This window comes from Lithobates pipiens, unplaced genomic scaffold (genome assembly GCF_037356315.1).
Source record: "Lithobates pipiens isolate NorthernLeopardFrog02 unplaced genomic scaffold, aLitPip1_a1.2 Scaffold_28, whole genome shotgun sequence".
Taxonomy (NCBI): domain Eukaryota; kingdom Metazoa; phylum Chordata; class Amphibia; order Anura; family Ranidae; genus Lithobates; species Lithobates pipiens.
Window position 1 is genome coordinate 30065252 of NW_027507789.1, and position 13790 is coordinate 30079041.

Sequence of the window (13790 nt, forward strand, 5' to 3'; positions counted from 1 at the left end):
TTAGTTTTGAATAGAGTGGTGAAGGGTCCCCTTTCTTTTTGCCTCCATTCCAGTTGTGGGCAGCCGTCAATAATGCTGAAAGTGCTGTTGATGTCTGCACGGTTTTCTACATCAGAGTGGACCATAATGTCCTACACTCACAGCATGTCCTCAGTCTTTGGGGTTGAAGGATACTGGGCTCCAACCAACCTGGAATACGGAGTACAACTTGTGGTAGAGAAGTGTTACTACAGGGGACTTGCAGTTGCAATCAAGAGTTATTTTTTGGGTGGGGGATTGGGGCAGTGGATACCATAATTTATAAATTGCCGGGGGGCTTTAACCACTTGTCTACCAAGGCATGCTTTGCAGCTACTTGATCATTTTTATGGGGCTCTCAAATGCTGATGGCACCCCGCAGTGGTTCCCAGGCTCTCCTATTCTACCTGAGAGCCACAAACCGCGAAGGGAAACTGCTTTCCTGGTTAAGGCAGGGTCATAGCTGTCATTCCTCAGCTAGTGTAGCTGAGCTTGCAGCTATTCCATCACAATCTGTGCTGAAATAGTTGCATTGGAAGGTAGAGTAGAGATTGGGAGTCTAAAAGACCCCTCAATCAGGGCCGTCTTTAAGGCAGGGCAAAAGGGGCAGCTGCCCTGGGCCTAGTCATTGTTGTGGGGCCCAAAGCAGCTGCCTCATACTTGCAAACTATGCCAGTTTAAATTCCCTCGTCCCTTGAACTTTAGTCCTGTGCTGTGTCCCGATATCTCAGTGTGAATTGCTGGTACTAATGCTGCCCTGCTCTGCCCTATTGTTGTGTACAGATGGCTTCACCTGCAGACTCTGTGTTTACTTGTAAATAACCAGAATTTATAAGTAAATGGCTGTGGCCGGCGGCATTGATATGTAAATAAAGGCGGCATTCATATGTATATCATGCCCCCCTGCAGTGAAGAGATGATGTGCTGTAACCTCTAGCAACCAACCAGTGAGCAGTATTACAGTACAGTAATCTCTAGCAACCAACAAGCAGAAATCATTTACTGTAACCTCTAGCAACTAATCAGTGAGCCGTAATGTATGCTATAAACTCTAGCAACCAATCAGTAAAGATATGCTGTTACTGCTGGCAACCAATCGCAATTGCTGCCTGATCTGATACAGTAAACTGATTTTTAAGTCTAGCTGCAATTTATTGTATGTCTCAGAGGAGGTGGCGAGTGAAATTACATGGGGGGTGGGGGGGCAGAAAAAGGTTTCCCTGGGTCCAATCAATATTAAAGAGGGCCCTGCCCTCAATATATTTATAAAGAGTACCTGCCCATGACACCACATAGGGGGGAGTCTTGTAATAGCAATTAAGTTTAAAAAAATAAAATAAAAAAATAATTATATAAAAAAAAAATGAAAGCACTTCAGGTTACCCCAGCACACACCCCATAAAAAAAATGCAGGATAGGGCAAGCATGTGCATGCAAACATCAATTGTACCACACATGTGAGGTATTGTTGCAAACATCAGTGTGAGAGCAATAATTTTAAGGCCACAGTTCATGGTTGTTTACATAGGTGTGTGCAGTTTTAAGGCTTGACATGTTTGGCATCTATGTACTCAACAGAACCCCAGCTTTTAAATTTTACCCAATAAAATGGGTATAAGATTGTGTTGATTTGCAATAAAAGTTATTTTAGTGTATTTTTCCCTGGAAATATGCATTCAATTACGGCAAAAATATTGTGCAACAAACAAATTGCAACTACCACCATTTTATTCTCCAGGGTCTCCGCTTTTAGAAAACCTATAATTTTGGGAGGTTTGCAGTAAATTCTAGCAAAAAGTGCAGATTTTAATGTGTGCAAAAAGATAAAACAATTGTCCCTGTAGACAAGTGGTTAAAGCATAACCTTCAGTGCAGCTCACAGGAAGTGACAAGGGAATCTTACCTTGACAACACTGCAGCCATCACACCTAATGACTGTAAAGCCGGGTATACACGATTCATTTTTTTTCATTGAACCCAAAAAACTGTCAGCTCTGGTTGGGGCTGCTGTACTAACCATGCAGAATAGTTTGTTCAGTAATCTCCCCTGGTGAGCTGTTGTGGTCTGACAGGGGGACCCCCCCCCCCACCAGAACATTACGATCAGCTCTCTCTGCTAATGGCTGACAGTGCTGATTGGGAGTCAGTCGGATGCTGGTTTTCTGGCATGCACGTCTGTCAGAAGCCGGTTTGGCTTCTTTCGAACAAACTGACATACACGTGGGCCGAATGTCAGACTTTTTTTTTCTGAACCGGCCAATGTCTCCTGACGTTTGGCCCACATGTAACCAACGGAGAATTGTTATATTTTTGTTTTTGGGTTTAGATCAGTGATTCTCAACCAGGCCGCCATTTCGTTTCCTGTGGGGTGCTGCAAGCACGAGACCCCGTTTTCCCTGGATCGAGAGTTGCTCTGGTGAGGGCAGGCCAGCCACCAGCACCATAAGAACCAATGACGCTCTAGGACAACACACACTGCATCATTTGTTGCTATGATGTTGGCGGATGGCCTGTCTGCACCATGGCAGCTCATGAATGATCCAGGGCAGGAAGCATGCAGCCAGCATGCCGCCCACCCTCTGTCAGCATCATGGATGGCAGGTGGAGCTGGTCTGGATGAGCTAGACTTCCATCCTCTCCCTAATACAGGGGCAGCCTCCCCAGCATTCAGTGTTGGATGGAGGCCTGTCTTCTCCAGATCTGCTCCACATCCCAATCTCTGCCAGGCTGCTGGAGCCAAAATGTAGGGCTTGGATGTGAAGCGTGTGACTGGGGAGCTCTGTGATGGGGGATTCTGATGTGATAAGAAGACTTGGTGATGGGGGATCTCCAACATGATAGGTGGGACCTCTCATGATGGACGGTACCACTGATGTAATGGGGGGCTTTTGATGTAAAGTCAATTTTAAGGCGGTTGAATGCATCATCCCAGGCTCAGGTTTCCCATCGGTAAGTGCCATTTTTTTTGGGCATTTTAAACTGGGGTGCCTCTGGATTTAACATACTTTTAAAGGCCTGAAAAAAGGCTGGGAAAACGTTGGTTTAGATATGCTTAAAGCATCCCTGCAGCAAAAGACAAAACTCAACAAGGGCTTTACGCTGTAAAAGAGGTTTTTTTTTATTGTGGTATGCATAATACAAAAGCAGAAAATCTTGCAGTTTAATGCTCATACATCATACAGCAATAGAGCAGTTCCAGTGTACTGTGCAGTCTAGAACAGGATATCAAATGGAAAGATAAACTGCAATTTTATACGAAGGTCAAAAAGATACAAATACGCTCTGTAAACCCAACCACAATCTTTATTATTGCAAAAAACGTCTCACCCAATGGCACAAACGTAAACAGATCGCAATCACACAACATGGCAGTCCAAGTACGGGAAAACATGAACAAGAAAAGAAAGCATTATGTACAAACTAATTTATACACCTCAGCATGAAAGGATTGTGAACGAGTGGTTGGCCGGGGCTCTCACCTTTTCCACTGGACAAAATCGCAACCATTTCTTGGTTACTGTGCCGGCTATGGCCTGTGCTACAAACGGGAGTACATTTGCAGGAAAGCCAACCCTAGGACTTCATATATGGATCTGGGCTAGATATCAGAGAGATGAACCCAACTTTCTCACCAACATGAGAAAGTTGTCCATTTTATGTGTTTCAGGATAAAGTAATTTTCATAGCGTCTGGTAATCATATGGGGTTATTATACCGGTAGTTATTCCAAATGTCATCATTTTATTATTAAAAAATAATAATCAAAGGATTTAAATTTGTAATATTATAGAATAAACTCATTTTTTTGTGTGTGTGTTTTGGTGCCTCAAAAGTCCACCATTTTGTTGAAATGAATTTAGTTATCTTGGATACAGCCTCTAGGTTTACCATAAATCTAGAGTTGTATGGGAATCGAAGGCTAAAGCTGATTTCTTTTGTTTAGCCTAAGGGTTGAACAAAAGGAATCCCAACAGACTATTCCATCCATGCTTAATAGCATTGATGGACAAATCTCCCACTGCCGATCCATGTATTCTGATAGCCGATGTCCTATCATATAAGGTCCTCCAACCGATAGTGTCCGCTGCGTACTGCGCATGCGCAGTACACAGCAACACAGATTCCGAAAATTGCTGAGGATGAACGGCGCCTGCGCCGTGAGTCCAGGTTCTATCCCCATTATCCAAGTGGACATAGAGTAGGAATATAAAAAGAGCCGAGCGCAGCGAGGCCGAGCCCGAAGCGTGGCGAGCTAAGCTTGCCCGCGAGGGGCCCTCTAATATTCACAACCCTATGTCCGCTTGGATGGTGGGGCTACCACCTCCACTCACGGCGCAGGCGCCGTTCAGCTTCGCAGATTTTCCGAAGCTTCGTCTGCTCCGTACTGCGCGGACACTATATGATGGCCGGACACTATATGGCAGAACACCGGCAACACCAGCTGTCCAAATACCCGAACAGTGCCTACATTATATTCTGTGCAGGCACTGTGCAGCCAACAATTTCCCATCTGCCTTTGACAAAAGTAGATCCATGTGTTACCGACAGGGCAACCCATGCAATTAATTTCAGCCAATTCTTTAGGAAGCAGACAAAATGCAAAGTGTGTATGGCCACCTTAAAACAAATTTAATATTTTGACATATACCCACTTGCTAGTAGTCACCTCATTGGCCTATGCTGATGATTTGTAGAAGCTCTGGCATGCTAATGAAATCTCTGGCGATGAATGAGTAGTAGCAATTGTTTACTAAGCAGCTAGTTATGTAGTAAGCTAAACAAGTAGCATCTTGTAGTGATCAATAACATTGCAGTATCTTGCAAGACTAATTGCTATTATATAAAACTGGTATAGCTTATGCCATATTTATGTTATTTGTTCCAATTGCAAGTCTTGGCTTCAATACTTTGGAGACACTAACCTAGAGCAAGGACTTGGGTCCGTTAACACAGAAGTCCAAATTCTTCATACCTGTTCCAGCTCAGTGACAGCAAGGCAGCCAAGCAATTAGTATTTTCAGTAGCAGTTAGAAGCAAGGACATATATGGAGGCCACCATTACTGATAAGGTTTCCTTGAAAGGCTCCAATGGAAAGAGATTATTGACCTATAAGTGGACTAGTTTAGCACTGTCCATTTTTTTTCTGTGATGGCAGTTTCAGCACAATTATAAATCACGAGGCTTCACAATACTCATCACACTGCTAAGCCATGAACATGAAAACATTTAATATTTATAGAAGTATTTAAAAAAAAGTGAAGTAAAAAGGAGACATTTCCCCTTTTTCACAAATGAAACATTGTCTTGAAAAAAAAATAAGAGAACCATTTCTCCTTTTATAAAATGGCCATAGCTCATAATAAAAGGGTGTTATACTGTATTTGTGTACTTTAGTAAACCTTGCTGGTTGGCATGCCAGATACCCCTTATACAGAATAAAACCATTACCAGCGCTTTGTGAAATACTTTATCACAGTGGTATAAAAGTTCACAATGATATAACCGATTTAGGCCCCTTTCACATGTGCAATCCAATCAGGCCCACCTCTGTTTTGCAGGCGGACCCGATTGGATGGTCCATGCATCCCTATGGACAGGCTGGTGTAAACAAACTTGTGTTACTCCACTACAGCAAAAAGAAAAAAAAAAAAAATCTGGTCTCCTGCCCTGCCAGACCTGGCTGTGTACAAGAGCTGTGTAAATCTCAGGTTTGGTTGGATGGAATTACAAATCCTTTGGCTGGTGAAACCAATCTCCTATATGTACTTCATCTATCCATTCAACTGTTTGGCTGAAATTCAACTTTAAGGTTTTAACCTCCTTCCAAAGCTTTATTACATATAGAGCAGAGCATTCTTTAAAAAAAAAACTACACACACACACAAAAAAAAAAAAAAAAAAAAAAATATGATAGCTTCCAACGTCAGCAGAGTTAATAAAAAAAAAAAAAAAAAAAAAAAAAGGAAATATCTGTGGGCTTTCCCAAAAACCATTTAGGCTTTCTTAGACATAAAGGCATTCATAAAGAGCATTTCTCACAAAAAAAAAAAAAAAGTTATAATAAAAAAACAAAAAACAGTGGTTTGTATCTTTACAACAGTGAAACTTTGTAATCACAGTAATTACACTGTATTATCTTTCATTTTCTTTAACAAAAACAAAAAATGTACTCTGCGCAAACTCACTATACAGAATCTCAGGGTACTTTAAGGCTGAAAAGTACGATTTTGTCATTTTCTAGTTCACTGTAGAAAATTTAAACAATATGACGGACTGCTCTTGTGCAGCTCTGCACTGTGTATACAGGTAGGTCCAGGCTAAGGGTTGGGGGGGGGGCACTAGAAATCCAGGCACACAGGGGATATGCTGGTGCTTTCGCTTCCTTATAAGGAAGGCAGTGGGCAAAGCTTGTCTAATTGTGATGAAGACTTTTTTCTTTTTTATAAAACCAAAAGGTTCAGTTAGCAGTTTGTGGCACTGAAGTGAACCTGTGGAGATAGGATAATAGAAGTTTCTATTGCTCGTGGCTTTTAAAAAAAAAATGCATATTGGTGGCCTGTTGTCCCGATCTCTGCTTATTGGCAAGAGTTGCAAGAGTTTTGCATTATCAGTTTGAACATATTCCTCTCCTGATGCCCATGCCACTTTTTTTTTTTTTACTAAGGAACCTTTCCCCAAAGTCTGCTGGGATGACACATCTTGGAGTGTTGATCTCCTGAGTCCTCTACAACAGTGGTTCTCAACCTCAGTCCTCAAGTACCCCCAACAAGCCATGTTTGCAGGTTTTCCTTTATCTTGCACAGGTGCTTAAAAATCAGAGTCAATGGCTTTGTATTTTGGACAGCTATTTTATCTAACAGAAATTCACAAAACTTGGCCTGTTGGAGGTACTTGAGGACTGAGGTTAAAGCGGAGGTCCACCCTAAAATACACTCCCAGGGCTATGTGATCCCCCCTTCCCTAAACGCTTGGTAACCCCCTTACCTTCCAGCTGTCTTCTTTAGTTTTTTTTCTATTTGAAATTTCCCTCCAGTGAATTCCGGAACGGGGAGGAGCCGATGCGGAACGGGGGCGGGGCTTAATCGGCAGGTCACTCGTTCCGGTCTGCCGCATGGGCTCCTGGGACTTTTTTTTTTTTTCCCAGGAGTCTGTGGTGTGCATAGACTCGAGATCTCGCGTGAGGCAGAGAAGGGAAGTGACGTCATCACAACACCCACGTTCAGAGGGCGGTTCACAAACCGCCATTTGAATCGTGGGCAAAAGGTGATGACAACCTGTGCAATTAATGGCGGCGATACTGCGCGTGCGCGAGATCGGCGCTCTAACGGGCGGTGCATGCTGGTCCATCAGCATGCCCGTATCCCGGAAGAGGATGCCTGTGGGCTTCACATGCCCACAGGCAATATGGAAACGCTCGGGAGGAAAGTTTATAAGTTATCCATATCGGAAAAAAATGACAGGAAATCGAGTGGAAAACTAAAGAAGTGAGTGCTTAATTTAGTACTGTTATTGCTTGTCATACTGCTAACAAAAAAAAAAACTTCCAGACAGTGGAATCCCGCTTTAAGAAGCACTGCTCTAAAGGAATCAGTGGTTCATCCTGCCAACTTCTACGTCTCACAGTAGTGACACAGAAGTCGGCAGCAGGAACTAGTTAGAGGTGCTGGAGACACAAGAGATCAACATGCTTGGAAGTGTCACTTAAACTGTAGACTTCAAAGAATGAAGAATGATTCCGTCATGACTGCAGTGCCATTCGGGTACACTGGCAGCAGAAGAGATGTGCATTTAGTATTTTTTTTCCCCGGGTAACCACTTAATCTTAAAATTTTAATTGGCAACAAAGCCACCTTAATTGGCAAGTAAAACATTTTCATCCTTGAAACTTATTCTGGGCCAATCGCTCACAAAGTATGGCCAGGTTCAAGATAGCCCTGCATTTTCAGCAGTCATCTCCTATATATAGTAGGTTTGTCTTTGCAGTTTATCTTGCAAAGTAGAATTTATTTTATAATTACCTACTTATGATACTTGAGATGTTATTTATTTGTGCATATGCCCTTCTGTTATACTCAATACATCTTTGTTCTATACCAGTGATGGCGAACCTTGGCACTCCAGATGTTTTTAAACTACATTTCCCATGATGCTCATCTACACTTCAGAGTGCATGAGCATCATGGGAAATGTAGTTCCAAAACATCTGGGGTGCCAAGGTTCCCCATCACTGTTCTATACTCTTAATAAAGGGTTTGTCAACCCAGACTGGTGTTTCACATTTGTGTAGACGCTGCCGAGTTAAGTCAGCCACTGACTTGCTGTATATCATGGGAACTCTAGCAACAAGATTTCTGGACCATCATTTCTGAGGCTACTGATCTTCACAGGCTATTACAAGGAGCTTCTTGTAACCTGTTAAGGGCTCCAAGCCCTACCCATCTTCTATAGCCGTTAGCAGGAGAAATACTTGGCTTTAAGAAGTACAAGACTGCTGGGTGATGTTACCCACCAGTAGTCATTTATACCTGAAATATAAACCCTTCAAGTACAATCCCATCTTGAATCAAGATTAATGCAAAACCTCAGTATGAAACTGAATGATTCTGTCACTTTGCCTATTGTGGGCAAAGTAGCTGAGTTTTTCCCTAAAGCCCACCCCTGACCAACTTATACCAATCTTCCCTAATGACCTCCCTCCTTCCATGACTCTATTAGAGCTACAGCATTTTACCCGGTGCTTCGGGGTATAGGGGGGGTGTGAAAAATCTTCCCATGAAGCAGTGCTCTGGCCTAGTGAGAAATCACCAGTCATGAAAACGGCCACATGAGGTCAACATCAACCCTGTGTAAGCTCCATCATCAATGGACATACAGTAGGACATGGGTCTTCAAACTATGGCCCTCCAGTTGTTCAGGAACTACAATTCCCATCATGCCTAGTCATGTCTGTGAATGTCAGAGTTTTACAATGCCTCATGGGATGTGCAGTTTCACAACAGCTGGAGGGCCGTAGTTTGAGGATCCCTGCGAGGTACACAGCTGTGGGAGAACCCAGGAAAGGAACGTGCAAGCGTTTAAACAGCCTTCCACCTTTCCTGAATGGACATATTAACATAGTCTCTTAAAGTTGAATACCAAGAGCTTGTGTCTTGTTAAATGACAGCCACCAGCAATGAAGCTTAAGCCACTGTAAGGCAGAGTACTTTTGGCAGAAGCCCTCTAAAGCCCCAGAATCCTTGGCCTTCTTCAAATTCTCTTACATCATCAAGGCTTAGACCACCTCTATGCCCCAGTCACCATGTAATGGATGAGATGACAGGGTCCTGTGGGAGCAATATGCAGTCTTTTGCATATTTAGTGTATTTACAGGTCAATAAATATTTTATATACATACAATTTTTGTAACAAACAGTAAACATTGTCTGCATAGGCTCTCTGTTAACTGGGATTACTCAACAAAACTGAGCCAAGGGCAGCAAGGATGTGCATAATATAGTAACTCACAGTATTCCACAAGACTTTAGTTTGCTGGGCATATCAATAAATAGTATATCTGGCTGGGTGGCCATGGGCTACTTCTAAAAGATCCAAAGATTCTAAAAGTTTCTTGCCCATCAGCTATTATATAATTACAAAACTATAAAAAAAAAAATAAAAAAAAAAAAAAATCTGGTTGAACGAGATAATATGGTCAGTGCCTACTTCTGACACATGGTAAATTAGATTTTTTTCCCCATGTAAAAAGGAAGATTGCTCAGCTACAGCAACCCCACCACTTAAGCCCCAGCAGCCACAACAGACTCTAGTGTGATCAGTATGTCTAATTGAGATTTGCCAGTTGAGTCACATGGCCTTAGTAAAATACTGGGCCATTGTGGTGAGGACTTCTGGTTGTTTTGAAAAAGAAAGGGGCCGTTCTGACAAAGCTGGGTTTTAGAATGGGAAACAGGAAGGAGCTTTGTACTGTCCTGGAGGAAAATAATAATCCAAATAGGTAGCCATTAAACTGCAACATCCTGCCACTGAATAATCGCATTACTGTACATATCTACAGTTGAAAACGGTGTGCTTAATAGATTTTAGCAGAATCTTTAAAAAAAAGTAAACATTGTAATTGAGGTCATCATAATGTAGAGGCTTCTAAAAAAAAAAAAAAAAAAACAATTAAAAAGTTTGGAATAATGCAAATACATTTTTCAAAATATGGTCGCTTCTTATTAATGACAACTTAAATGGAATATCCACTTTAACTGCAATGTGGATCTTTAAAACTATTCTGTATAGCAACATGGAAAGAACTACAAAATGTCCAATTTCATGGATTTACGGCCCTACACCCCAAAGCTACTGTTATCACCAGCGGTGCATTCCTATGAAGATAGGACCTTGGTAGAAGGTGCAGAAGATAAATTTAGGATCACTCCTTTAGACCAGTGGTCAAGTATCAAGACTTGTCGGAGCCAGGATAGGCATAGACATTGTATGGCACCAGAGCCCTAGACAAAACCAAAGGCCCTAGAAAAGGTGCAAGTTGGGGGGATAATTTCCTGTCTAGAAGAAACCTTATATTTGTAAAACTGTTTTAGTCCTCTAAAAACCATCAGTGGACCAATCTTTCCTTGTTGTCATAACAAGGGTGTTCTATTACGAGGGGGGGGGTGTTCAAATTAGGGGTACACTTTCTCAGAGTTTATTTTAAGGCTTCTGCTGAAATCTAACACAGATCAATATATTTCAGTAATCAGAGAAGAATCCACAATAAAACATTGTAAAGTTACTCAAGCTTACATTAGCCATGTGTTGATGCGGCACTGAATAAGTTATTGGAAAATAAGGCCTGACATACCACAGAGTAAGGAAAATGGTTCACAATGGGGACACCATGAGTTCTGGTATTAAAATTAAAGCTTCAAACACCAGGGATAAAATACTTATATATTAAGAGGTGTGGTCCCTCCAGAAGATACAATTTATAAATAAAAGCTTTAGTTAACTTTTTTTTTTTTTCACATGTCCTAAATAAGATGGCACTGGGTTAAGAATTAGGTTTTGACAAAAGGCAGGGAAAGAAGATGGTATTATGTTAATTCACAGTAACGAAGATTAGATACAATTAAACCATTTTCACAGAGCACCTCTGATGAAGATAGAAGGCTGGTGGGTATAATGGCGCCTTTGGTATCTACAGCCATGATGACAGCCCAGCTAAACCGCTTTCAGAAAGTGCTAGAAGTATCCTGAGAAGATTCTGTACATGTGTCCTTACTAGGACATTTTTTTTAACCCCTGGAGGGACCGCACCTTGCAGCTCTCAAGGGTGAAGAAATAATGCACAAATATATACACAAGTAGCCAAAACCAAACAACAAGACAGGACCCCCCCCCCCCCCCCTTTTTTTTTCAGAGTAAACCCCTGATGAAGTTTGTGTCCAGGTGGACAATGAGCATTCTGATGAATGACATCTCCTTTCTGGTGTTCTCAAAGATGATCCTGGGGTCATCTGATTGGCAGCGGAGACAATTGGGTGCCATGACCATAGCTAGGTTGTTCACGTCCATCTTAGTGGTACCCACATTAGAAGGCTGTGAGAAGATCTGTGTGGGCAAGATATAAAAAAAAAAATACATTACACAGTGTTTCAAGTGCAAGTTTGGAGTTTTTTTTTTAAACAAAGATAGCCAAATAATACAGGGTTTTCTAGAAGCAACTGTTAAAGAGGTTTTATCCAAAGCAGATAACTTAAAGTGAACTTGTGTTTTGCCCATGCAGGGTAAAGCAACAGGTTCACGGTATTGCCAGCTCTGCAGTTGCACAGACATGTTCCTTCGGCTCTCCCTCTGCTGTGTTTTCCCAAAGTAGTAGTAATAGTAAAATACCCGGTGCTGTGGAAATTTGTATTACTGTATGTTGTCAGATGTCCCCCAGTTTCAGTTTTGCTGTAATACGCTAATGCGAGCGTGTTCACACATACAGAGGTTGGTGGAAGACCATTGGCTGCGGAAAGCTTCCCGTGGACAGGGCAAATCTGTTTGCTCTTTTAGGGATGTTTGTTCACGCCTCACCAAGAAACTGGCCACCTCATGGCGACGGCATTAACGCTCCAAGCATGCAGATCTGCATACATGGGAACAATAGCATAACCATACAAAAATCATGGGCCACTGAGCCATGATAGAGTACGGCTCGCGTCAGTGGTAGCAGTGGGAATGTGCACACGACCGTGTTCAGAGCCCCGTAAGTAGTGTTCAAATTGTGAGACAATTTGAAAAGCTTGCCACATGGCTCTGCACACGACCATCTGCACACGACCATCTGTACACGTCACTACTGGAATTCTATTTGAATATATACATGTGTGTGATTGGTTCTTATGAAAGAAAACAAGTGTCTGATCGGCTGATTCTGAAGCCACCACCTTCCTTTGTTATTCATGTTTACAGGATAAATAAAAGCAGCATGCCATGGTAGAAAGGATTTTGCTAAGCTCAATGCGATACCAGTGTCTGTCCTTCCCGGCATTATACCAGAGAGCTACGATTGTGCTTATTAGCGCATGGAATTATTTGCTTATAGGAGAAGCTTTTTATTTTCCACCACACAGGTACTTGCATGTATGAAATACAGGATGATTGGGGAAGAGAGTCCTTAGCCTTGTATAAGCTGTAAAGATGGCCATACATAGTTAGATTTTAGTTCGAACTTTGTGGAAACTTTCATCCGAACATTATTTCTTGCCATCATTGAGTCAACTAAAATTAGTTGCAGCGCTTAGGCTGGATTCACACCTATGCATTTTTAGTGCATTTTGCAGATTTTCACTACAGTTCATTTAACATGGCTTCCTATGGAACACGTTCTGTAGTGAAAATCTGCAAAATGCAAAAACCATAGGTGTGAATCCAGCCTTAAAGTATAACTAAAGGCAAAAAACTTTTTGTTTTAGGTTTGGATAGGGATTAGAACACCTATCAGTTGTCTGCTGTCTGTGTCTCCGTTAGGAACATTCACCCTATTTGTCCTCTTTAAAATCATTATTGAAAGTAAAAGAAAATCTCAAAATTTTGGGTTGTCCCCAGAAAAGTAATAGAGGGGAAAGCTTCCAATGGGGACACCAGTGCTGGTGACTTGGGGGCCCCCAAGGAATTCCCTTAATATGCAGGGATTTCCTCTCACTTCCCATTTGGCTATGGGACAGGAAGTGAAGGTATATCTCCCAATGGGACAAAGATGGCAAAATTAAACCTTCCAGGGATTATAACCCTCCTTTACTCTATCCAAAATGAGAAAAAAAAAAGTTTTGCCTATAGTTCTACTGTAAAATTTTGCCCAGACCTTTGTGAATGGAATTGCAGGTTTAATTAAAATATGTAAAATTTTTCCCAAACGAAAAGCACATTCAGTGTTAGAATCTTGTTAAGTTGAGAAAAATTTCCCATCCTGATCCTTTGAATATTTATGCCACTATAGTTAGTGGCATCACTCTCGAAGTGAAGAGTGAAAATTTGTATGGAAATTTTTACTTCTAATTTGCATGGTATTTGCCAATATCCATTGATTAAAAAAAAAAAAAAAAGGAACCCTCCACTGTGTGCCCCTCTGAACCTGGTTTCACATGGTCACTAGGGGCTTTGATATCCCTGACTCCAGGGCTGAGCCCCACCCAAATATCTCTCAGAGAGATAAGTAGCCCGTAGGTGATTCAAACTTCAACCACATTCGGAAGCAAAGAAAACCCCTCAATTCCCTCATCAACAGAGTCAGTGCAAGGAG

At 41.8% G+C, this 13790-nt stretch overlaps 1 protein-coding gene across 2 annotated transcripts in view; it reads right to left on the reverse strand.

The window, feature by feature from the left end:
- Positions 1–3111: 3111 nt before the first annotated feature.
- LOC143935266 (rho GTPase-activating protein 39-like) overlaps positions 3112–13790 on the reverse strand; it is a 151616-nt gene continuing 140937 nt past the window's right edge. For both annotated transcript variants that reach the window (XM_077458998.1, XM_077458997.1), the window contains one exon: positions 3112–11614. In XM_077458998.1, the coding sequence (XP_077315124.1) occupies positions 11420–11614 (195 nt within the window). In that variant the 3' untranslated portion in view covers positions 3112–11419. The remainder of the gene's footprint in view (positions 11615–13790) is intronic.